The 27,758-nt window shown below is 34.8% G+C and overlaps 1 protein-coding gene across 12 annotated transcripts in view; it reads right to left on the reverse strand.

Annotated features, from left to right (window-relative positions):
* Positions 1 to 27,758, reverse strand: part of LRRFIP2 (LRR binding FLII interacting protein 2) — a 59,905-nt gene that overhangs the window by 23,088 nt on the left and 9,059 nt on the right. For 6 of the 12 annotated variants that reach the window (XM_074900946.1, XM_074900944.1, XM_074900942.1 and 3 more), the window contains exons 2-3: positions 26,663 to 26,767; positions 16,651 to 16,737 (exon numbers count right to left, since the gene is read on the reverse strand). In XM_074900946.1, coding sequence (XP_074757047.1) covers positions 16,651 to 16,737; positions 26,663 to 26,752 — 177 coding nt within the window. In that variant the 5' untranslated portion in view covers positions 26,753 to 26,767. Of the gene's footprint in view, positions 1 to 161; positions 270 to 2,997; positions 3,052 to 3,142; positions 3,191 to 4,573; positions 4,619 to 4,702; positions 4,751 to 5,532; positions 5,608 to 7,041; positions 7,108 to 8,050; positions 8,093 to 10,597; positions 10,664 to 12,348; positions 12,403 to 15,138; positions 15,190 to 16,650; positions 16,738 to 26,662; positions 26,768 to 27,758 lie in introns of all 12 variants that reach the window. The other 6 variants (XM_074900941.1, XM_074900940.1, XM_074900938.1 and 3 more) reach the window with 3 other exon arrangements.

The following is a 27,758-nucleotide window of genomic DNA, read 5'->3' on the forward strand; positions in this document are numbered from 1 at the left end:
TTATACAAAAAACAGACCCAACCCCCCCTCAACAAACCTTTTTGCCATTAAATAACTCCAAGTGCTTTTACAGTATTTACTCTTTCAGGGTATGAAAATTAAATCCATGGTTAGTAACTTTGCTGCATTCACCACAGTATAACAACGAGGATTACACTCACACTATTCAAACCTTGGACATCATCTGCATCGGAAACAATGCTTCCCCTGCGGTTGGACCGACTGAAATAGTCAGCAGCAGTTTCACTTTGATCAGAAAAGTCAGAGGACTTCAAAAGATAAGAAGTGTGAAAGTGAACTGAAGATGATACCACAGACCAAATAAAAATTTAAAAAAACAAATAAGCTGGAAATCTTAAGTCTCCATTATTGCAATTCATTCTTGCTTTTCTTACAGTTTAACAGCTGTAAGATCTTAATTACTCTTCTAGTTTTTTGCTATTTTAAATGTGTCTACGTGAATAAAATGTGCCATACTGATATGAATACTTTAGGCAGCATATGCAGTTTTTAAAGACTCTCTTCACTTGTTTATTATTCTTATATAGTATCTAAAACTAAAAGAAATAATCATTTATTATTGATTCATTTTCCTCATTTAAAGTAATATAAAAAAGAGATACAAAAGGTTTTAGTACTAATACAGTGCCACACACAAGCTAAAAAATTTACTTCTTAAAAAGAGTTTTGTGGTTATGAAAACAGATTTTAGAACCAGAAGTTGATAAATAAAAGTTATTATTTTTCTCTGCAAATGTTGTCTCTGCTTCAAACCAACACAATCCCAACACTACTAATTATGAACATGACCTGAGCTTCCTCTCATTCACAATTTTTAAGAGGCCTTACAATAGAAGACAAGCTTACTCCCCAAAGCTGTATGTCAGACTGGCACCTAAAAAGGTGAGGAAAAAAAGCTAATGCATTTTCACTGGTAAAAAAAAGCAAAATAAATCTAACCACATTACAGTAATTACAACTGCCATGGGAATTCAAGTGAAATATTTAACTAAGAAAACATTATGCATATTAAACATAGTATTTAGTGAGAAGAGTAGGTTTATATTAAGTGTTGTATTGATAATGCTCTACTTCAAAAAGCAGAAAGCTACTGTGACCATTATATTTAGTTTAAGTTCATTTAAAGAAAAATCTTTAAATGAGCAGTTTGAAAATATATTGTCCTTATCCAATTTTCACCATTTAAAAGAAAAATTATTTTCTCTATACTTGATATACATGAGTGATGTAGCCTCATCTTATTCTAATTAGAAGACAGTGAGATGTTTTTTATGCAAACATGATCAGTTACATATAAACCCATTTGCTGATGGATACCTGTCTCTGATTATGTGTGCTTAGGACTACAGAATTTGTATTTTTTGTAACTGCTAGGTCATTTTCTATTTCTCCGACACAGAATTTTCCAGCTGTATCTACATTTTTAATAATTTTTTTTTTTTAGATAACAAAGTAAATGAATTTTCAAAATCAGTAATTTGGCTAAATGTTCTTATTTCTTATTGCATTTCATAAAGTATAAAGATGTTGAACAGAGTTCTGCTTCTATGAATCATGCTTACAGCAAAAGAACAAACTCAAGGGCTACAAACATAATCTATGACAACACTGCTCTTGCTCAATCAAAACCAGCTTATCTTTGCTGTTGAAAAGCCCATACATCTGACAAACCTTACTGTTCCTCCTTGCATACCTTTCATACTTCTAGTATCTTTCTCAATGGGTTTAGGAAAACCAGGACAGTTTAAGATGGAGGTGCATCAGACAGTTTTTCACCAGTGTTTTGTAGAAAGCGTTGTTTCCACCTTCTCTCCTACTTTCTCTTTTGATTTCCAGTGAGTACTAAGCTAACTTCCAATGCACTACCCAGAGTGAAACCAAAATATTAAACACAGAAACAGTAGAAAGTGAAAGTTAATAAGATTTTTACTTCATCTGCCTTTCAGAATTATTTCATTAAACGAATACTTTGAACTATATTAAACATTCACTAGTGTGAGTGAATGGTACCTTGGAAATATTGGTATCACATATACATACTGAACTCATATATATGCACTCCTATATATCTACGAAGCACATACTTTTAAATTAATCTTAACGTCAAGAGGAGCTAAGGAAACAAGTAGTATTTTCACAGCTCAAGAGACTTTACAGATGGATGTTAATACCTCTGGTTTTGGAACTTAAAGCAACAGCAGAATTCCCTTCTTCCTGCACCCTCAAAAATTTACTGACAACCGTTGTACTTAAAACCATCCAGTTTTTGACAAATCTGGTTTTATTTGTTTAGTCTATATAACATTGTTAAAAATATGTGAATAATGAAAAAAGGACCAAACATTTCAATTTAACCCATACCTATCTACTTTTTGCCTAGCATGACAAGTGAGCAGCTGTACCAATGAAAGTAAGACAGTTGTTCTGTGGCAGAAACAGAGTAGATCTATGTGAAATCATTTTGCAGCATGAAAAGCCATCTTTGGAATGATACTTTTAACACAATACTGATCCAGGAACAAATTTCTCTCAGTTTTGAATATTGGTTACCATAAAAATGAGCCAGCTATTTCTTACTGCATGATAACAGTTTGCATTAGTCCTCTTCCCAAAAAGAAAGATTTTTTTCACATGTATTGTAGTAACAGTCCCATTTGCCTGCCCAAACTAAGATATAAGGTGGCAACCCCAACAATGTACTATGCTCCAGTTTCCAATTGCTTCCAGTTACATACATTACAAACATTTAAAAGATGATTAGAAAAATAAATTCCTTACTGCTTCTACACTTTACCATCTTACTGCTGAAACTTTACATCTTCCTGAAAATCACATCTATAACAAATTACGTTCTTTTGCTGTGGAATTGAAAAATCAAGTCTGTGTGTTGGTCAGTAAAATGATCCACAGTGTAAATGCTCATAATTGTGTGTTAGTATCAAAGCAATCAGCAAATCATGCAAGAGGGTCGCTCACCACAGGACTACTTCGAACTGAGCTTGCTCTTGAAGAATAACTGTATTCAGATGGCTAAAGAAAAGTTATGAGGGAAATTTTCACAATTTTCATCACCAGAAAACAAAGATAATGAAAGAAACAACCAAAATCCTATCACACTTACAGTGCGAGAACTATATGAGCTACGTAATCCATCACCACACAATGATGCCTGAGAAAGAGTGAATGAAATATCATTTATATTCAGTCTCAGAAATAATTATGCCACACTCTTAGACACTCTAATTCGTAAACGCTGTAATGTACTCTATCTTATCCCATCTACGCATTTTCTAGATAGCACTATACTTTTTGAAAAGACAAGCAATTTTTAAAAATTTCCAGCAGCATTTCCTCCTGCTATTAGGGATGTCTATTTCCAAATATAAATCTAAGAATTTCCTTGAAAAGTATCAAATCTTAACTATTTTCAGAAGAAAATTAAAATAACTATTTAAATTGCAATTTGGTTTCCACTGTTCTGAAGCCTTCAGAAGTTCTAATCCACCCTGGGAACTGAAGCTATGTTGTACACTTACCAGTTTTCCTTTGTGCTCACCCATGCAGGTTTTCCTGAAGGAGAATGTTTCAAGGTGCAAGGCTGAAATCTATTTATGCAGTGGATAATAAAAGCAGTTCTGGGCAACACAATTGAAAAAAAAAAAACCCCAAACCAAAATAGTCTCATGCTGCTTTCTACCTACCGATGAAGAGATCTCTAGTAGAAATTAGAATTATATCTATATTAGAATTATATATAATAGCAGTCATTATGGTCTTGTTCTCTCACTGGATCTTCTAATGTTTTATCAAGAATATGCACAAAGCCAAAAACATAAATTATCTCCATTTGCAACCAAAGTGCAGAACAAGACCTCACTAACTACATAAAAATATTACATAAGAATACTTGACAATTTTCTACATTAGTTTAGTATGTCTGTAAATAGCAGCATAAATTGGATTTGAACTACTGTAGCAGCAAAAGGCATAAAATTTCAGCCATGCACGTCACTTTTTAAATATGACAACTTTTTGTAGAGCTATACTAGCCATTCTTGTGACACTTCTAGCTACTTTTCATTTTGTAAAGATGCAGATTAGGTTTTCATTCTATTACATTTTTGTATGATTACTAAATTTAAATATGGCACCTTATTTGTAAGTATTTAAAGTGTATTTACCACAAATTTCTGTAATCTCCTGACTGATTTTTCCCACTGAAATGCTTAAGTAACTTTATGTACTTTTTTTAGTATTATACATGCAGTTGTTATTTAGTATGCTTGGATTAACTTGTTCTAACCCCAGTGTTCTTCAACATCATTGTTCTATTCATAAACTTTATGCTTGTCTAAAAAGATCAGTAACACAGCAAGTACTAAAATACTTTAAAGAGGCAATTTAACAATGGTAATTGAATGCCTCCACAAAATGACACACACAAGCTGCAGCTTTATTTAAAAACATGAAGAAAAATGCACACGTAATACTGTCCAGCCTCACGGCCATACAATACAAATTTAAGGCAACCATGCAGATGGTGCTTACGAACCAAACTGATACTTCTTATTAAACCAGTGTTTACAGAAGGAGACACCTATGAAGAAAAGTATAATTTTATATTTCTGAGGGCCATTCAAACATCTAGAGATGAGCAAGATATATTTTACATTGTACTAACCCTGTAACTCCTAGTTGTTGCCACTGGATCACTGTATAGAGAAGATGACTGTAGTGTGAAGAATAGAAAAAGTCAAAACCACTTTTTCTGTGTACATTAAGTTTTTTATCTATTGCTCTATATTCCTCTAAAGTTCTAAAGATTGAAATACTAAATTTTACATCTATAACAGATGGGAACTTTAAAAAAAAGTGTGGATAAACACTCAAAGAAAACCATTATCTTTGAAATAATAATCTAACCCATTAAAGCAATCTAGTATATTTATCAGAAGATTTGTAGAAGAGAATGATAAGAAATTAAGTAGTTTTCAAAAGACATGTCAATCTCTTCTAGCTACTTATTTAAACCTGACCATGACAGTGGCTGCAGGTATTGGAAGATACTACCCATCTCATGACAGATTTGTACTGATACCACAAAGGATTTATCATTTATATTACTGTAGAAGAAACTAGTACATTGGTGCTAAACTCTTAAGACTTTTCGTTGTGGTTGTTGGTTTTTTTTTTTTAAATAGGGCTTTGAAAAAGCATCACAGCTGCTAGTTGTTTTCTTTATATCATACAGCAATCATGAAACAGAAGTTACACTGAATTTAAAACCCCACATATGGAGAACTGAGTAACTTGCATGTTATCCACTCACATTATAAAAGACAACCCTTAAAAGCAATAAATACAATTGCAACTACTATTCGCTGTAATGATTTGTATTATTATAGAAGGAAAGAGAGGAAAGTTTCCTTCACATAGCGTAAGTAAGCAAAGACAAATATATGTATTTTATATATATACGTTAAAAAATTAATATATGAAGAGGAGACAGACCCGCGTATGGTAGGAAGAAACTGGTTTACTATATCTAAGGCTGCTATAATTTCTTTGATCATAGTAAATTCCACTCTGTGGGAAGAAAAAAAGAAAAGAGAAAATGAAGGTTGCAACTGTAGATTTTATAAATAAAAGTTCTGTCTCGACATTGCCCAGATGTTCCCAGGGTTTGAACTTGTACAGAACACTGTAACAATTCACCTTATCATTCACCCAAAAATCCATGTAACTTCCCCAAAACTACTTATGTGCTCTGCATATCAGCATTATCTCTATTTTTAATGCTATGGCCAAAGTAGAAGATAGTTTTGGTTTTTTCTCCCTAATAAATAAGCAAACCCTGACATGTTTATCTAAACCCTGACAAGTACAGAATGAAATACATGAAAAACATATTGGACAAAACTTGTTAATAATTAGTACAATCATTTGCTTGATCTTTTTTCCCCATTAGAGACCATCCTGAACCAGAGCATTTGGGTAGAGAAGGGCCGAAATTCCTAAAAATCTAATAGTGGATGGGACATTTATGTGATCAGCATTAGTGTGTACCCTACCACTGTTCTTCACACCAAACGTGCATGCTGAAAGCCTAGCAATTATACTTCAGTTTGTTTTTTTGACACTTTCTACACAAATTGCATATATATGCATATGTGAGGAAAAAACTAATATACACATATAAAGAAGGAAGAACAGAGAGATGAAGACATGGCAAAAAGTAGTGCTGTCAGAATGCAGTGCTTCGTATCTCAATAGGCCACAGAAGACAGAAAGATTCATATTACTCATTTAAGTAAGAATTGAGAGAACAGCAAAATAGTACCTCAAAAGCACACAGCAAAATGCTGTAATAAAACTAATTACAAGTAAATACAAAAATTATTTCAGCCTTGTCTCAACACAGGCATCCACTGCTGCTCTGACTTCCCCAAGCCCTGATGTAACTGCTAATTCATCAGTGCCAAAGCCCTCTGAAAAATTACATCCAAAATACTTTAATTTCTTGGCACTATATTCACTTATGTTACACACTGAACTTTCCAGAATACTTTTTGGAAGATCACAATAATCCACATGCCTTTCTTAACAGTTCACTGGGTTGTCAAGGTTTATGGTAAATTCAATCTGCTTTACATTGAAGTTTAAAATACCTCTAACTGATAGGGGACAAAGCATAAATAACAGAACATGTATCTCCATCCTGACTGAATGAACTTTAATCCAGAGAAGTGCCACTTCTCAATATTTCAGGGAACCCTTCCCCAGGCCTCCAACAGAACCTGATTTCTGTTTAGTTGATTACATTTATGGGTTTCCCCTGTCATGAACACAGTTTCAAACACTCAACTTCAGGTCAGAGTTTGGTCAATACCAGAGATTTCTTTTTTTCTGAAAACACTTATGCATATGACAGCAAGTGTATAAATGTATCCATAACTGTATCAGTATGTAAACTCCACACAGTTAGTATATTTATAGTAAGTAATATATTAGTAAACTAACCAATAAATCTTTATGGGAATAAGCAGCTTTCTTCTTTGAACTATGAGATTCACTGTAAGTATGACTCTAAGAACAAAATTTAGAAAATTAATACCACTATACAACAGCATCTTCAATCTTAAAATATAAAGTTGTCAAACAAAGATTTAAGATTTTTATCACCTACAATGGAAACACCAGAAAACTCTTAACTACATGATTAGAATAATAGGCCATACTTCTATAGCTGTGTAAAAAAAAAAAAAAAAAAGCAAAACAGTAAGTGAAACCACAACCAACCTTATCTCCATTTAACACAAACTTGGCTTAAGCCAGTGTTCAAATTTCACAGTAAAACGTAAAACCAATAAATGAAACAAAAAGCTTAACATTACAGACTACTTTAAACATGATATTGTGTTTGCCTACCTGTAGCTGTTTAAATAAATTCAGCTTTTTAAGCTGCTTACATATTCCTTTTAGTGGTACTTGGTGCTTGTCTTTGCATAAGGAGACACTCTTACTTGGCATAATACCAATGATATCCACTCTACTATCACTTCATAACAATACAAAGGAACATTTTAAAGTAAAGGTATACAAATCACCTGCTTTTTCTTAAGACTGAAATAATTTTCCATTAGATTAAAGTTTCTACATGGAAATGGAAAATACAAATATATGCATACACATATGCTGGTTTTTTTTAAATGAAGTATGTCCTCTAAATCTAATCTCTACATGTTACTTCACTACAAAGTTTAGAAAGAACAGATAAATACTAAAGAGTGCTTACTGTAAGACAGCTGTCTGTAATATCCGACTTCATTATATTTTCTACCAGAAAGAGTTTATACATGCATTCTATGGAAAGTGTTAGAATCATACCGCTATTCTAAGTCCAAAAGTGTGATCGTACAAATTTATATACTTTTAAAAAACAGTAATTCAGAGCAGCTAGAGTCATTACACCTTAAAAACAAAACAAGAAAGCAGTCTTCACTCAAAGACATGCAAAGTGTTAACATACAGGGACCGAGTATCTTGCAGATCTATCCTTAGGGCTGTCATACTGAAGAAAATGAAATTAAAATAATAAAGTTAAGAAAAGGCATGGAAATTTGCTTTTTTTCAAAGAATGACTGAAAAGACTTAAAAAGAAATTACAAGAAAACATATTCTACTAATTGTGAAAATTTATATGTGAAGGAATGCCATTTATCTAAAGGGCATTCTGAGTCCAGAACAGTTTTTAATAAAAACTTTCTTTTTTCCCCCACAAACAGCATCCTAATTTCTGAAAAGTGAGGTAGTTTTGAACAGCAGTAGGTTATGTGAAACATTTCATGTGGTTTTACTAACAGGTTTTTAAATAATTAAGCAGTCTCATACAGTAGATTGAATTAAACTGAGACAGTGTTTGTTGGGTTATGTGATAAAAGGCTCATCCCCACCCAGGCAAAGTTGCCCAGAGGAGCAATAGTCAGCCCTGCTGTGGGGTGTGAAACCCATCACTGTGTCAAGGCTCTCCAGGGTATCTTACAGACAGAGAGAGGTTACTGTCTACAGGGCATGGAAGACATTATGGGATGCAGAGAAACAGCATCTGGGGATCAAGGGAGGAATCCTTCCCAGTCAGAGTGGGTGTTGATCGATAGCCGGATGAATATGAGCCAGCGGTGTGCCCAGGTGGCCAAGAAGGTCAATGGCATCCTGGCTTGTGTCAGCACCAGCGTGGCCAGCAGGGACAGGGAAGGGATCTGAGCCCTGTACTCGGCACTGGTGAGGCCACCCCTCGATGACTGGGTTCAGTTTTGGGCCCCTCACTCCAAAAAGGCCATTGAATGACTCGAGCGTGTCCAGAGAAGGGCAACGGAGCTGGTGCAGGGTCTGGAGCACAGGTCTGATGGGGAGCGGCTGAGGGAACTGGGGGGGTTTAGTCTGGAGAAGAGAAGGCTGAGGGGAGACCTCATCGCCCTCTACAGCTCCCTGAGAGGAGGGTGCAGAGAGCTGGGGATGAGTCTCTTGAGCCAAGGACCCTGCACCAGGCCAAGAAGAAATGGCCTCAAATTGCACCAGGGAAGGTTTAGACAGGATATTAGGAAGCGTTTCTTTACAGAACAGGTCGTTAGGGGTTAGAATGGGCTGCCTAGGGCAGGGGTGGTGTCCCAATCCCTGGAGGGGTTTAAGAGTCGGGTTGACCCAGCACTGAGGGATCTGGTGGAGTTGGGAACTGTCAGTGTTAGGTCAATGTTTTGACTGGATGATCTTCAAGGTCTTTTCCAACCTAGATGATTCTGTGAATCAAAAGTGGGGAAAAGAAGGAAGAAAGGTGTTTTCAGAAGGAAGAAGTGGGTGAAAAAGGAGGAACAGTGGGATGAAAGAGCACTGCTGGTCTACCAGATTTGGCAACTCAACTATACTTACAAAAACAGTTTTGTTAGCTTAGCCAGTGTCCCTATGTTTCTTGTCACTCAACAAGAGCAAAATTTGGGGAGTTTATACTTTTTTTTAATATCCAAATGTTAAGATTTTCAAAACAACGTTGCTTTTTCCAGTTCATTTACAACTTCACAGGTATAATTAGCTATTCTGGTAGGTAATGCACAATCCAAAATGTTAATTAGTGTCATCCTAAGCCTTCTTAAAACACAAAACAGAAATTGAAGCTGGTTTGAGAACATTACACATTAATAGCATGCTAGAGTATTATCCAGTGTAATTTTCAACATGAAAACTACTGAGAGGATTACAATAATTTCTTCTTGTCTATCGAGACATCTGAAAATTTCTTCTAGACATCAAATTAACAACAAAAGTTTCCTGGTTTTAGATTTTATATTTGCTTATAAATTAATACAGGCCAGGTTTAGTTCATATTATTTCATCTTGTATTCATATTATCTCAAATAATGTGTTGCTAAAAGTATTACCATACAGGACCCATAGGACACTGTATCAATTTTAAGCAACTTAACCACTTATTTTGTTACCTATCAATAAGCAACCTTGCTATCAGAGAATGGAGATCCCTCAGATAATCATTATCATCACAATGCTTAACATACACCTTTACTTAACTATCAACAGTTTAACAGTCTACTAACAAATATATAAGTTGCCTAAACTAGGAATACCACAAAATATACAGAAATACCGATTTCTCAAAAAGTGAAATTTCTGTTTGTATTCCAGCCTTAACTATAAGACTAACATTGCAACATAATTGAGAAAAAGTTTCCTGCTATAACTTCCAGCAACATTTCTGTACCTATTGAAGGTGATGCACAACCTTTGCCACTTGTCTTTTGGGGACATTAGAAGAGAGAGACTGGAGAGACTAATTCTCTTCAAACTTGAAGTTATCTTCAAGACAGAACACTTATCACTTCACACTCTCTTTGAGCCCTCAAACTTGCTATCACAAAGTATTCGATTACATCGATCATTGCAGCAGTTCAATGAATAGCATTCTCTATAAAGAAACATGCTTTCAGCAAACTACTGCTTTGGTAAGTAGACGCAGAAAATGTTACAATGTGAACACATCAAATCATGCTCATTCCAGGCTACACACCACCACATCTCTCCTTCTGGAGGTACTTGCTCTGCTCCTGTGAGACCCACTGACATCCAAAGAACTCTTTAAGAATGAAATTGAAAAAAAATATCAATATATAAAATAATTTTATTAGGCTCTAATGGTAACTGTTAATCTTCACTGAAAGGCACATTCTTTAGTCAAGGGTAAATTACTTAATCTCCATCTTAGAATATTCTGTATGTTAAGGCAAATGCAAACCTGTACCAGCTCACAAGTTTATAAATGGTACCACTTTGCTAGTTTTACATGCTTTTTCTATAAATCATTTACTGTTTGCAGGTAGTCAACAGTAACTGATTTAAATGATTTATTTGGCAAGATGTCTGTGTGATAAACTGCAGAAACACTTAACGTGAGAACTTGCAAAATGTTACACAAAATAATCAAAGATTACATTTAATTGCTGAGTAGTGACAATCACTTTTGCTTTGTGTAACTTAAAAAAAAACCCAGCTGCTTATTCCACCTTCCAAAATAAACAAAACCAACCCTTTTAGTAATTTGAGCCTCTCCTGGACTATATATCTGGATCAATGACATTTGATGATTTCTAGGGAGATCTACTAAAACCAGAAAATGTTTACAAAACATCGATAAAACCATTCTTTAGCACCATGTATTACCTGTAAGTGATACAGAACAGCCTATACAATACAAAAATACTTCTATTATAGCAGTCTTTCTGATACCTCACATCATTCAGGTAAGTCTTTGTCACTAACAAATAATATATACCCACATTCTCAAAGAAATAAAACCCTACACTATACCAAATTCTTCGAATTATATCCTAAAGTACTAAGTCTTCCACAAATATTATAGAAACACAATAGTATTTAAAGTGCAAGAAAAGACACAACAATGGGCAGAGGAGCATCAGTTTGGAATGAAAGCCAAAACGACAGGTCAGTATTACTCATCCGCAGTAAGTGGCACTGATTCAGGATGACTCTGAGTCAGCAGTAGCATTTAATTTATTAAATAAAATTTGCCTGTTTGCAGAATTTCTGAGTCAGATATGGAAAATAGAAAAGAGGGGTGGTTTTTTTTTCCCATTAGACATCTAAAATAGACCAGTGTTTGCTCATTAATATCACCTTCACATCTGACCATGAGACATGATGATGCGTAGCAGTAACCGAGAGAATTGACAACTTATGTAGGAATCTTAATACTCTGCCATTTGAAGACAAGCCAATTAATTCTTACTAGTTGGCAATATCTGAAGTCTAAGTAAGTACAATTATGCAGCTTTTTAAAAAAAGAAATTATATTAGACTGGAATAACAGTAAAAGATGACACTTAAAACTTGACATTAAATATGTTATTCCAAATAATCGGTTGTTGAACTACGTACATTTCCAAACACCTACTTATTTTCATCAATGAAAATATACTGTAAATAAATATATGTAGAAAGGGAAAAAAAGCATGAGGTATGTATAATAAAAACATAGTCAAAGAAAAATGTGAAAATAAAGATTCTTTTTAAATGCAAAGATCTAAGTATATAAACTACCTTGTTAACACCAATGGAAATAAAATACTAGATGAACTTTAACACTATATGTGACTTAAAATACTGCCTCTAAAACGGTTAATACTTGGAAGACTTAAAAAATCATCTGCTCCCTAAGAAAATGAAACCAAAACCCCAGCTACTTTTTTTTTTTTTTTTAAAGGCTATGATGGAAAAGGAAAAGTATACAGTTTGAACACAAACCAAATAAGAATGTCGACTGGACCGATGAGAATACCTGGCCCTCTCTGAATCTTCCTGAGAAAGAAGAAATGCAGAATTATTTCATAGGGGGGAAAAAAAAACAGAACCAAAAAACAAAGAGATGACAAAGTAAAAGCAAGCAGCATGCTGTTAGCACTTTTAATGCTGTGTATTATTTTCAATAATCCATTGTGCCAAGTGAACTCATTCAAGTCAGAAGACCTGTAATTTCACCTGATTTGTGTAAGTATGCCAACACACTACATTAGGAGATATAAATAAGTGTGGGTTAATATAATTAATAATCTGTGTTCAGTAGTCAATCTTTCTTCTGATTACTGTATTAATGGAAAAAAAAGTATTTTTGAACTTAAGAAATGAAAGTAAAAAAAAGAGCTTTACACAATTACATTAGTAAGAAATTTTCTATATCATTACCACAGTCAGATTGTGAACATTTTGCAGTTATTTTAGCCCTAATAGAGATGATCATTCTCAGTTTCCTCATATGTATTTCAGATTTTCTCCTCTATTACAGGAACAAAGCTTCTTAAGCTAATTGATCAATTATAAATTCTATAGGTAGTTCTCCTCTACAGTGACAGTAAAAATAATAAACTCAACATAAAATTTGGGGGAAGACAACTAGCTAAGGCACTTAACATCTTCTGTTCTGTTGAAAGATCAGAGAATGTTCATTCTGGCTCACACAAAGGAATATGTCAGAAGCAGCAGAACAAAAATTCAACTAATTTAAAATTAAGCATTAAAATGTTTCACATGCCATAAGCTTCTCAAATTCTCACTTACATGTTAAGGATAACTTCCATTTTAAACTGTCCAATTTGAAGGCTACAACAGGGCTCTAAAACTAGGAATCCTTCTTTAAATTACTCACATCCTACAGTTTTCAACATGTCAAACTATTCTACAGATTGTAAGCCAGTTAGAGTTAAAAACTCAGCCTCCAGATCATAGATGGGTATCTAAAGTCTAAAGCTGGCTTTTATACTGTTTATGGTCACATGGTTATTGTCTACATTATCACTGGATACATTAAGTTGTTTAATATTATTTTGTGACTATTCAAGAGGCCTAGTTAATACTCTGCAAGGAAATAAGTTCCCAAAGAGGGGGAAAAAAAAGGTTCACTTCATAATGACATTTTAGTCTACGTCTCGATAGTGTCTACTTTGAGGTTTAAAATGAACATTTAAACTATACAACTTTTCAACACATTATAGTCAGATCACTGTCAATTTTAATATACTTTGTGCCTGTGGTTTAAATGGACAAAATACCTGTTAATATTTGCAGTTTGCTATTCATTTAAGATTCCTCTTAACTGCAGTGTAACACTCCAGCTAATAATATGCCCCTATAACGCAAAAACTTCGACTTCCGAAACAATTTTCGGCATATTTCTGTAGGTAATTTACTTAGGGTAACAAGTCTCTTCCTGACATACGATCAGAAAATATAAAGCCAGTGTTAAGTGTTCAGCGTATTCAGGTCAAAGGATAAAGTACTGTAGTACATACTGCAAGCAGATAGCTGCTGCTGGTAGCTATCAAGCTTGATTTCTAAGAATTTAAGTTTGAAATACACACTTTATCTACAACAATCCCAATCCATGAAAGGAGTGCACATTTGCTCAAATGCTCAAAGTGAGATTGCTTACAAATGCAGCCTGTGTTTCACAGTTTGGAAACCCTTGCTCTCCAGAAAAAAATCATTCAAATGTGCATGCTACCAAGAGATAACAGAAACCTATGTTGTTCTTTGTGACACGAGAACTAACGTACACACAAATGTAAGCTAGGAAAAGAGACACCATAAAGTCAGCACGACTTTTGCAAATAAAATTGTAATGGTAGTTCTAGGATTTCTCAACAGACATGCTAATTAACTGTGACGGTAGTTTTAACTATTTGAAATTATGGTTAGTCTCAGCATGTATTACTGCAGTCTTCTTGATTCAAAAACATTTACACAGTGAACACTTCTCTAAAAACATAAAAAGGAACTCACATTTCCCATGTGCGTATTTAAGAGGCACATGAAGTTTGTGAGAGGGACTCTCTAAAGAAACACTGCACTAATTTAATATAAACTGAACAGCAGCTTTCTTAGATTGTAACTCAATTATCTCTACTCCTTCCTACTTAGTGGATTTAATCTAAATAAATGAATAAATATTTTATCATTATTAATTGAAAACAAGGGGCAAGGGGTAAAACGATGCAAGTGATTCATGGGGTGAGTTTTGGGGTTTAGGGTTTTTTTTTAAATCTTGTGTTCGGTTGGGGTTTTTTTTTAATCTTTTACAATTAGTTTTTCTAAGTCATAAAAGTGACTTAATCATCAGGGAAAAAAAAAAAGTGTTTACTATGTTTCTCAAACAGGAAACAAATAAATGCAGGTCTGCTAAGAAAAAAAAAAAGTAAAAACCCCAAACTCCAGAATTTAACTTAAATAAATACATTTACTACTGAAAAGATGTTTACCTAGACTGAAACGAATTTATTTTAAATAGGTTCATGACTAAGCCAGCACGTGGTAGAAACAAAACCAGTTCATTTTAAGAAAAGTATCACATTTCATAGTTTGTCTTTTGCCGCCATGAAGTACCCTGCATATCCACATCCATATATAGTTTATATGTAATTGTTTTCAGTAATAAAACACTTTGAAATGACACACAGCAAACCATTAGTAAATTACTTCCTCCAAATCCTATGTTAGTTCTCTGAGTGGCAAAAACATGCACAACAGATGGTTTTAGCCTACCATCCATTTCTGGATATGAGCCCATTTTCTATCATATGAATGCTGAGAAAACTACAGAATGTAAAAACAAAAACAAACCATTTACGATATAGGTTAGTCATCACCCAAGATTGATCAAAAAAATAAAAAATTTGGAAAAAAAAAAATCTAAGTTAATCGCCATGTAATCTTCAGTATGAGACACCTACAGCAGTTAGAAAACTGAAATTATGGAAAATAAGAACCATATAAAATTGAGGGAAAAACGTTTTGTAAATTGCACTTATTACCACAGCAAAAACCCCACAAATATCAGCATTTACATGGATTTGAATGTAATCGTGATAAATAATCAATTCTCCATCTTTTGCATGCTATGTCAAAACCTGAATCAAATGCAATAATCATGAAATAAAGACTACTGAAAATCTGGTTCCTAAGGTTTTTTGCTCAAGAAATGCAAACATTTTTTAGGAGAAATGTGGGAAGCAACACACAACCGTATATGTAAATATTACCCCAATTCTACTAATTTAGGTGGTTTTTTTAAATAAAGGTCCTGACAATAACTATTTCTTGTGAATAGAATACTTTTGGTATCATCCGTATGGGAAGAAATTGACTGAAAACTGCATATCTCAAGTCACATGTCCAGAGTATCCAGATATTATAAATACATTAAAACCAGAACAAAATAATTCTACTTTTTCATAGCTGTTTATCCTATACATTAGGCAGTATACACTTTGGATACAGTCAAGTTTACTATTTATGCTATGCTGCTAGTTATCCATATTTGCATGGACTTTTTGCACAGCAACAACAGGCAAAGAAAATGCCACGTGTTACGTGATTGTTCTTATAAAAGCCCAAAAGTCACCAGTTGACTCAGCCACAAATCTAGTAATTCAAATCCAGGCAATATTAAACTTCACTTTATAAGTTGAAAACTCTTCCCCTCTATGCAAAATTATTTATACGAGCCTGAGTTCTGGACACTGTCATTATGTTCTCTCTTCTGCTCATTTAAAATTCAATAATAAGAAAGCCTCAGTCCTTTAAATATCTAAACATTTAGATTAATCGTTGTCCAACTTTGATTGCTAGCATTGGATTTACTGCAGTTGTTAAAGGTAAAACATCCAAACATTTGAATTTGCCTGTAAAGCTAAAATTTAAAATCACTGCATGTTCTATTTTTAATTTGAAAGCAAGAATACTAATAGTCTATTTTGTATAGACGATTTCTTTTCCACGATATGAGCGTAACTATTAAGGAAGTTCAAAATGAATGTTCATTTCATTCATGTCAAAATGAATGTAAATACAAAACAAGATATCCTTTTAGATATACAACCTAAGGGGAAAGAGAAGTGTATGGAGAAAGAGAGAGAAGCAAACAGTTGGCTGATGCTGAAAATATCAGCATGCACCTGAATTACACCGAAGTACAAAATCTGATGCAAGTACAGAAATAAAATACATTAAGAATTTCAGTAAAGGTTTGCAGTAATTCCTGATAATTTACACTACCTCTTTTTGCTGTCGCTCTAGCTCTCTCATACGTATATCTCTTGCTTCTGCTCGAGCTGCCCGTTTGGCTGCAAGCCTGGCTTCTGCCTACAAACAAATTGAAAACACTAGAAGTTAAAAAACACATTTTTTGTATAATGGTTTGAATAGAATACTCAATAATCTCTTCACAAAAACACATTAAGATTCTAACATCACAATATATCAATAGTAAAGAAATCAAAGTTCTCAGAATGATGTTTCAGAAAGGATATATACCTAACTCTTTACAGATATCATTACTAGTCAAAAGAATTACTTGTTGGTAAAAAAACTGAGTTCAGAAATATTACTATCACTAAATCTAAAAATTCATGTCTTGCTGACTTTAACAGGACTTTGCCTATGAATAGTATTTAAACAGGCATGTATGCAGCTGCAGAATCTTTGACCACAGAAAGACATTAAAATAACAGAAAAGATCAAAACAACGGTATTAAACCACTACTATCCATGTTGTATTTAAAGGCTCTGCTATCATTTGGATTTATTTCAAAAAACAAACATCTCTTAGAAGTTGCATTTCTTCAAACAGCAATCAAACTAAAATCGATTACTGGACAAAATGTAGGAAAGAAATAGTAGGTTACAGTTACTGAGGAGATACCTCAAACATTCACCACCACCAAAAAGGGACTTTCCTAGCTTTCCATTCAAGCCCTTATACTCCCACCACCTTCTTCAGACACAGCTCCAGCAATCAGGACCTGCCCAAGCCAATATAACTAACTACCACAGCAGAAAGTTAACAACAAAAAGTAGTTCTCTGAGTTTTCTGCTGTGGCTTGTACAAGATCTTGTAAACACCAGACCCAGCAAAAGGGACAGGCAGGACAAACACTAGCAAGACCTTGCCCTTTTCAGTGGCAAAAAGCTGTTACATCTGTACTGCTTGCGAAACCTGGTTATCGTCAGATACAACTACGTATTTTCTCCGCTTTCTATCCATCCTCAACCAAAACAGAAACACACCATCTTTCAGATCTGAAATGCTAACTCTGATTTAATCAGTTAATTACACGAGGTAATAATTTTTGACTTAAAGCTAATAGTTGAGGAAAACACAAACTCAATTTTTTCATGTTTGAATGAGTTGATGAAAATTTTCTCTTAAATTTTTGAAATATTAAACCACTGAAGACAGGTTTTCCACCAAAAATTCCAGTTGCCTATCTAAGCTTAATTAAAAATTCATGAGAAACACCAGCAGCCAAAAATTTGTAACTCCCAACATCCAAAACATTTAATTTTTTAGAACTTCTTAAAAATGTAAAATTCCATGGACTTTTTCCTTTGGTTAAGATAGGGTATTTTCTGGTTTTGCCACTATCACAGCATAGGTTCATGTAAAACATCAGTATTCCATAAAATTAATGACAATTGCAAATAACTATCTTTTACTGCACTTCAGGAAAAAGGAAAGGGTATTTAACTCAGAGTTTCAATAATTATTTACCTACAGGTACAAAAACATCTACCAAATAATGACAAGACAGACAAACACGTTCTAACCTTGCTACTTAAAATAGTTTGTGTTTGTCTTAAATTCAAATGACTCATTAAGACTGTTTTTCTGTATTTTGCATACTCCGATGAAATGATTCCAAGTCTGTGTCAGCACTCTTGACTGCCACGATGTAATCGTTTTTCAGAGCTGCATAAAGCTATTTTTCTTCCTACCTGATGACAGCACACAAGAAAAGCAAGGGAATTCCCATGCAACAGGAAGTCTTTTCTCGCTTGCAGCCCTACTCTGTAATCGTCTGTAATCACAGCTCTGTGGCACACAAACTTTCACACAGATACATATGCAGCCCAGGACGAGAAAGGATTCAAACAGCTGATAATGTCTGGGTTCAGCTCTGTCTATAGGTTAGCAGATGTATGCATCTAGCCCTTAGATTTTGGCAACACTTCATTGTTAAAGAAAGTTCATTCTTTTACTGATTCACACTAAAAAGCAATTCACATTTCACCATTCTCTCCTAGTCCTACAGCCAGAGACCTAACTATTACATTTCTGCAGTACAGGGGAAACGCCAGTTCTTTCAATTTACTAAACCACTGATGAAATACTGGAAAATTCTACAAATATTTGTCATCAAATAGGTGCCTGAAATTGAAGAAAAAATTTTTTAGCAAAAAATGGTTTGGTATTACATTAATTATTAATCTGAATTAATAGATTCCTCTAAAAAGTACACTATTTCAAAAAGACAGAGAAGTTGGCAAGTTAACTGAAAGTGTGGTTCTTAGGCTTCCTTCACCAAGCCTCAGAGCAAGAGACAAATCATATTACCATCTGACAGGCCATCATACTGCATCATTATTTTCAGCAGAATAAAGAATGTCTGCTCAGAGTGCAGACCTCATGTTATTAATAGAGCACTCATATGAACCTTGATAACTACGTAATCAAAATTCAAGATTAACATTAATGAAGAAGTAGCCATAATCCAAAAGGACATTGTTTTCTTCCTGGGTGCTGTTCACTCTTCTGTATTACTGAAGGAAGCCTATGAAAGTTGTGAGACAGATTTCCTCCAACAAACTCTTCACAAATTAAATTCTTCAGCTATGTTGAAATAAAGCTTTAAATATCTGCTAAGGGAAATACAGTGCCACAACAGCTTTGGATAAAGAACCAAATTGAAAAGATGAAGCTGTTGGGACTATAGAAGCAGCACAGAAAAATCTATACTGCTTATTTTTTGGAAAAAAAAAAACAACAAAAGCATAGACAGTCATGTTATAATGCTTTTCTAATTAAATTAGTATTGGAATTGAAGAGCATTCCAAATACAAGCATGGAATAGTGATGTAGGAGCTTGGGATTCAGTCCAGGTTACTTTCTACAGCTTTCATTAAACAAATTCCAGTCTTAAAAGACCTCAGATTGGCTACTACAGCCTTGATTTCAGTTTCATTGTTCATTGTTCTCTATACAGTCTTTAGACTAGACAAATAAAATATATTTACAGTAAAGATATATTACAATACCATCTATTTAGAAGTACAGCTTCTTAAGAAAGAAGACGTATTTTCCTGAAGTAAAAATTAAACTGTGGATTGCCCAAGATCTAGAAAATCTGATACTTTATTTTAGCCAGTTTCTAAAGGGAACGTCCCATTACTAAAAAGAAATGTGATAGCTAAATTTTCTCGAACAGTTCAACTGCAAATAAGTTAAGAAGCATCCAAACTTGTTAGAGCCTTACCAGTACACTTACACTGGTGGGTAAAATGGAAAGAAATGGTTTGGTTATACATTCTGGAGGACAAATAGGAGCCATTAGATATAGATACAATGATTTTGCATGGAATTCATTCAGGGAAAATCAAGAAAGGAAACAGAAGACTACAGAGAAAAATCTTTGTAACAAAAGAGATTGGGTAGAAAGAAACACATGGAAGAGGCCCTCAAGATTTTGTTTGGACAGGAAAAAAGGACCAATTAATAAAGGATTCATTTATAACAAAATCCTTGATTTTTTTTTTTTAATAGGAACACACATGCTATTCTTTATCTTCTACATTCTACCCTAAGGAAAATATGTGATTTTTAAACCAAATGCCGTATCTCCATTTTCTGGGGTATTAGCTCTGCTCCGAGTAACAAACTCATCTGTTTTCTGCTGGGTTCTGGACTTCTCATTTCAAAATAGGTACCAAAAAGCATTACATGCAACAGAAAAGTAGTAATATTTCCTTGCACCTGCAGAAACAGCATTTAATTCTAGAAGAATATGATGATTCTGGCTGTTTTCAAGCAGTTAAGCTACTACCTTGAAGCAGTACTCACTTTAAGTTATTTTGTTGAATACGTTTAGTGAACATGGGGGTAACAAGAGCATGTTCTCCTTTGATTACAGGTGACAAGGTCAGTTTCCTCATTTTCACCTAAAAAACAATTACTAAAACTACTTAGAGTCACTGAGAACACCATCTCTGCTTACTCCATTTTTTCTTTTTTTTTAATACATATTCTACCACAATCTTCTGAAAACCTTTCAAACCAACTTCCAAGGATAACATCTAGTTCTTCAGTTAAATCCAAGATATTTTTGGCAAAAAAGGAGAACGGGAAAAACACCAGATTTTTATTTGAATGCCTTTGTAAAGATTGAGTCTGGAATCTCTCCTTTCTGATGCATTTTTTCTTAGTCTCTTCACAACCATGATCAAGTTCTTCACCAAGGTGAGACTCGTACATTGAATTGATATGGCAGAAGTTTCCATACTTGTTGGCAAGGAGAAGCATAACATCTGTCTCCATAGTGTACACAGGCATCTTTCTCCTTCCCTGCCCCTGCAAGAAGGAATTCACTAGAAAGCAATAGTATTTTATTTCTCATGTTGTGGAGAAGGTGATTCATTATCACAGATTCAGCATAAAAGCTTCATAAGGATAAAATATAGCCTATATTGCAATATGTTATTCACTTCTGAAAAAATACAAATGCTTTACATTGAAAACTCAGAATTCTTTTGTCATCCGGGGCTACAATACATACAACTCATTCCTCTGTCAAGGGATACACAGCATTTACACTCACACAGCTTCCAAGGCAAGAGGCCCAGGCCAGGAAGGTTTTCCACCTTCCACCAGGTGCCCCGCCATGGTACCTGGCTGCCCTTCTGCCACCGGGTGTTGGACAGAACAGAGGGAAGGACATTCTGCCAGCTCCAACAAAGCATCAGGATGAGCATGTTAACAGCATTCACCCTATTCCTTAATACACTACTACACACTGCAATATAAAGTTTACTTCATCTCTTAAGAGAACATGCATTATTTCTCTCTTCTGTTGCTCATTTCCTTCTGTATTCTCATTTCCACACTTTTCAGACTCCGCACATCCTTACTGTCTCATGGACTCAAAGCAATACCATCGTTCCTGTGCCAAATGCGTTTCTTATGCCTCCTCAGAAATATCTTCCTTCCACTTATTTCTGATGTGCCCACTCTTTTCTCTAGTTGCCTACAAAGCAAACACTATAAACAACCAAGTCTTAAGGTTTACATGACTTAAAGTTTTAGGATCACTTATTTCTGATGTCACTTATTCTTTTTCCATTTATTATACAGATCATATATAGATTAGAAAAATCTCTAAATACCTTATCTCCTGTAAAATATCTTTAACCATTATTAAAAACAACAGCAAGCAAATTCTGAATTATTACTGAAAGTAGAAATAGCTGATTTAAATATTTAAGTGGTCTCTTAAAATATAAATTGAAAAATCATCAAGCATCTACAATCTCTGTGTCAGGGTGTTCTCTGGGGTTTTGTTTTCTTAAGAAAAGCTGAAGCTGTATGAAGAGAGAAACATGTACTGAACTTTGAAAAAATTCAGTATGACAGACTATGTTGTTAACTCTTTTTAAATTCATGATATAGCCTTCATGCATTTTAAAATATTGAACTTTTGGCTTTTTCTACCCTGGCAATTAAGTAACATGACATTTTTAACCAAAGTAAGAACAACTGCACTATACCCAAAGTTTGAGCAACTACACAGTGAATTTTAAATCCACACAAATCTCTATTCTCTCTCATGAGAAACTCATAAAGTGTTTCCAGGCTCCTGCTATTCAATGAAAACAGAACTATGAGAACAGTTCCTGAAAAAATACAAAAAAGATGCTACAAGGAGGAAGTCAAGTGAATCGTGATGCAATTGTTGTCCATAAGTTCTAGTTCTTTGTCATCTAGAATTATTCAGCCCTGAAGAATGGAAGGGTTGCTGATGCAAGCATAAAAAGAAAGGATATAAAAGGTAAACCCTGATTCAAACTGCTGTTTCTCAGGTTGAGGCTGGTGAGGTGACAAAAGTCAGACTCTTCTCACTTTCTGGCACGATGTTCATCGTATCTGAGTTTGAACTGAAGTTAATGTAAGAATGCAGAAGTAACTGAAACCTCTGCTCTTGCATGTAGGGCTGGTCTTGGAGAAAGAGGTCTCAAGTAATCGTTAACAGATGCCTGGTGATGACAGATTACTGCTGGACATTTAAAATGAACCCAACAACTTGTCTGTAAATTACAAAGACAAGTGAAGCAGTGATGCAGTTGTCAGCTTAAGATACTCTGGTCCACAAAACAGCTTTATAAGCAGACTCTCCACAACAATACCATAGGAAAAACAAATCTCGAGATCTTATCAGCTGTATCCAGCGTAGACTGCGAACATAACCTTGAGAATATGAACTTCAATTTTTATTTAGTTCTTTGTTAAACAAAAAGGATTCCCACATAAGAATCTAATCTTCACAGGAGCCTGAAGTCACACTTGACAATCCCTATCTGTTGTCTGGAAAGGCAGAACTTCCCACAAGAGAGAAGAAACTGTCTTCCACACCAGCTGGCTTGTATTCTTTATCAATTTGAGAAAGCTAACAACTTCTCTAGCTGTTGTAATGGATGCAGAAGAAATCAAAGTGGTATAAAGAAACTCCTCATTTTCAGGAGATAGCTTTTTTTTTTTAATAGAGATAAGCTGACTTCAAATTAACCTTGCTATAATCTGAAGACACTTGCTAACACTCCACTTCAATGTCACTAGATGCATTTATACTCAAGAGTTCCATTTCTCCTTGCAGGGAACACCTGGACAATATACCTGCACCTGTTCCTACAGCTTTTGAATCAAACATGATAAACTTGTAATCCTCTCTGTGCTACCAAGGTAAGACTTCCAAACTGACCAGCTACAACTAATATCAGTTAAGATACTGAATAATATGACAAGAGCATTGCTTCCAGAAAACAATGCATAGATGCCTGTCCCTATGTATGTGTATCACCTTTACTCTTCCTCAGTTTCAATGAGCACAAGGAATTCAGTGCCAGGAAGTACAACACACAAACAGAATACAAAGGAGGTCTCAAAGAAAGAGGTCTGGTAACTCTGAAGTTCTTGGAATAAGGCAGTAATTCACTCCAATGTCGATGTTTTAGCATACTTGTGCCTTGTTTAGTGCAGAGGCATTGCAGATGAATTTGTCTCAATGCAAACTTCCAGAGCAAGGAAAAGATATGAAAGAACTCTCTATATAACAGTGCTAGTGCTACAGGAAGTGAAGGGGAGGAGACACAACCAAGAGAGGAAAAACTTTCCTATGCAGAGGAAAGACGGAGAAAATTAAAGAAACCTCATAAGGAGGAAGTAGTTTGACCAAGCCCCTCAGATCCTATGATAGAGCCTTTGTATTCCATTAAATGTTGTCATGTAAGATGAGACATCAGATTCAACCAGTGCATAAAAATTACTATATAGAAAATAATTTATTGGATCAGTACCAAAGAATTCTTCACAAAAAATTTCCTATAAAGCAGATGGTTTTTGATACCAAAAGGAAGACAGCACCTTTTTGTTTTGACACATCCCATAGAACAAGGAAAACTCAATTTTGTCAAAGTAGAGTGGTGAGAAAGAATAAGATTAGTGCTTTCTGAAATCTGAACTTTTGGAGGAAAAACACCTGGAACTTCATACACTACCCTAGAAGTCTTTGCTAGTATTACAAACCCTGATAATTCCTAGTGCCATTTTGTGACTGCTCTAAATCCCAGAGCTCTTCTATGCAGATCCTCCTGAGTGCCAGCCTTTTGTTTGAGCATATTCTGTTTACCATCTCTTGATACCTAGAACACCTCTTAGGAACATTTTCCTCACAAGACATCTGACTTCTGAATTATAGGACTCAACTGTTATAAGTATCATCTGCTAAAAAGGTAATTTCAGAAGAGGAAGTTGGAGAACAACACACCCTTTGACAATAAAAAGATAAGAAAGCCATGTTGCTGAGACAATGGCCTCAGAACAGCAAAGCCCATCTACTCTATATACTCATGCACTGAAAAATGGCATGCCTTATGTCAGCATATTAACGGAAAACTCTCCCCAGTCTCAAACAAGGCATATGTATGGCACAGTAAAATCAGACGCTGGCGACAGAACTTAAGTTTTGTTAACTGGCCTCTGCTGTTATATCCTAAGAAATACATTCTGTTCCTTTAAATAAAAAGTTTTCTCTAGGATGAGTTGGCTACCACTATGAATTACAGCTGCCAATTCAATGACAACAGCTGCTGTCTGACATGGGATCTGAGGGCCAGCTTCTCCTACAGACCAAGGGATTAACAATCTGACAGTTGTACATATTGTGATAATACAATATTCATGACAACAGACAACTTTACACACCATTTTAAAATTGGGTAACAATTTTAATTTAAGACTCTTAAAGCGAAACCTAGATATGGCAACACAAAAGAAGAAAGGGTGCTATACACGGCCTCAAAAACACGTATGTAAAGGTAACAAGCCATTTTATTCTGAAATGCATTGAATTCTCCCTAACAAGCCATGAAAGGTGACCCTCAAAATACAGAAAAATGCCAGACTATTAGAAAGAGAAAAAAAAATTCTAATAAGAAAATCAGAAGTAACATTTAAAACAATTTATTTCAAAGAGGTTTTAAGAATTATTAACAGACATAAAACAGTTAAAGACCATATGAAATGCCTAGCCCGTAAATGATATGCTGATCAGCATAAAAATTTTAAATATATTTAGCAGATTTAGTTTATTATCAGAATACTCAATAAGTTTTATGAGCTTTTCAGCAAGTTGCTTTCCAGTTCATTTTTGACAGAAGAGAAAGGCAGACAACATACATTAATCCCTGGAATAGACATACTCAACTGTTATCTCTGCGAGATAACACCTCTAGCTGCAAGACACAGTATTAGTTTAATTTTGTATTAAAAGGAGAAAAACACCCCTTTGTTTTTTGTTTAATTTATGCTCATGCTCAAATTTTAATTGAAAGGGTTAGAACAAAGCACCACAGTATTTTTAAGTAAGATAGTACTTATTAATTACACCTTTTTCCCTAGGCTAAGTTTGAAGCTGATGTTACTGTACTGGAACCACACACAGAATACGTTAACAAAATTTATAGCCAGATTCCTTCTCCTTTGTTAACTGTGTTCCCCAAAAATGGGAGATGGAACTTGATGAGTGAGACAGTACATGATCCAGAGCCCCACAAAGAACACATCTGGTAGGGCAAGAACTTCCATTAGATTTGGTGTGAACACAGCGTTCTGGAAAGTTACCAACTTTTTTTTTTTTTTCCCCTGACAAAGCATTTCCTTTGCCTACCGTCTATGACAGCTACATTTGAAATGCATACAGACGCTGTGTCTTCAAAGATCTATCACCCACCTATTTTCTCTTACATACACACATATATATATACACACACTACACACACATGTACAGACAACAGTTTACATTACAAGGCTAGTTAGAATCTGCGTTTTGAACTCATGTCAGCTAGGGCGAGCAGCTTTGTAGCTCAAAGCTTCTGTATGCACTTGTATACAAACCTAAGGCTTTTGTTTCCAAGTTACAGCATTTCCTCCCACAAAAACTCAAGTCCAAATAGACATCTGCAACACTCCAAATTGCAGCTGCCTCCTTCCTATATCCGGAGGGACAAAATTCCCCGTTGTATTTACTTCTTAACTGCATTTCTGGCTGGTTACCTCCAGCTCTCTATTTTTAAGGTGATGACTCCGTAAAAAAAAATCCTGGTATAGTGTATGTATCAGACTTATTTTGATAGAAACGTGACTTACTCATCCAACACTACCACACTGTACTTACCATCTTAAGAATACTATGTACTGCAATGGGATAAATGTTGAATTTTTTAGTTTTAGACCTGAGACAGCAACTAGATTTCTCATTTATCTTTAGCTAAGCATATAACTATCTGTAGAAATAGCTGCTAAGCTGAAGTGTGATCCTGTGAAGCTACACTCATCATATCTTGTTGTGACAATGTTTCAGTAAATGTGATTTTTTTTAAATCAAAAATACTCTTAGTTTGTATTAACGGTCATATTTCTGACTAATTACAGTTTTTAACGCACAGCTTAAAAAATTTTACAAACCTCTCTGGCAACATTACTCAGAGCTTCATCTTCTGCAGAAAACCTGTCTTTCACTGGAGTTCTCTTCCGTCCTGATCCAGGAGTTCCCATTTTTATTCTCTGGTTCTGTATTTGCAAAAACAGACAGGAAAAATCTCAGTTTTCAGATCTGAAATTAAAAACAAACAACCCACACCCCAAATGTAGTAAGTTCTCCAATTCTTTAGCTATATAATTCTCAAGAAACCTACATGCCATTGGCACAAAGTTATCCAGCAGTTGTATTTCTGGGAAAACTTTATCACAAAATCTTGAGGCAGCTTTACAGAACACCACTGCATCCTACAAGGTGCTACACAGCATTTTTCTACCGAACTGAACCCACCAGTTTACCTACAGCTTCGAAGTTATTTATGCACAGCTGTGAACTACTCCTAGCTCGATGACACCACCTATGTACCCTGCCACTTTTCACAGCTCCTAAAACTAAGAATCCATTTAATTTTATGGACATGAAGAAAATCTATAGGCAACAACTGGTTCAAGAATTAACCTTACATGACCATTAGAACTCTCTCCAAAACAGAAAAGATAGATCAGCAGACATAGTTTTTGAAGGATCAAAGAAGGTAGATGGGACTCACCTCCATTTTAATGCAGCTGTTCTTATTCAGCTGCAACTGAACGAGAAGCACAACCTTCTACTAAAGTAGAAATTTTACTATAGAAGTAAAGACATTTCTAGGCAAACCCTCTTTTCCGTAACGATATTCCTGATTTAGGAAATGAAGAGAGAAACATACTAGCATCATATACCCAGAATAATGCATAAAATACCCTCCTTAGTCTTCTTCCAGAAACCTCTGTTATCAATTGCAAAAATACCACCACTAAACCAAAACATAGCACACAGTCACAGACAGCAAAACATTACTCAGAAAAATAAACTAAATTAGTTTTATCTCTAATATCTTAAAGAAACCCTACCTCCAGGCATTGAAGTCCTTCCAAATGTCAGATCAGAATTTGGTGGTAGTCCAGCTATTTGATATAAACAACGAAAGTGTTCCACATAGGGCTTAGGAAGACACCTTATTTAGAACAAAATTTTCTTAAT

This window comes from Athene noctua, chromosome 2 (genome assembly GCF_965140245.1).
Source record: "Athene noctua chromosome 2, bAthNoc1.hap1.1, whole genome shotgun sequence".
Classification (NCBI taxonomy): Eukaryota; Metazoa; Chordata; class Aves; order Strigiformes; family Strigidae; genus Athene; species Athene noctua.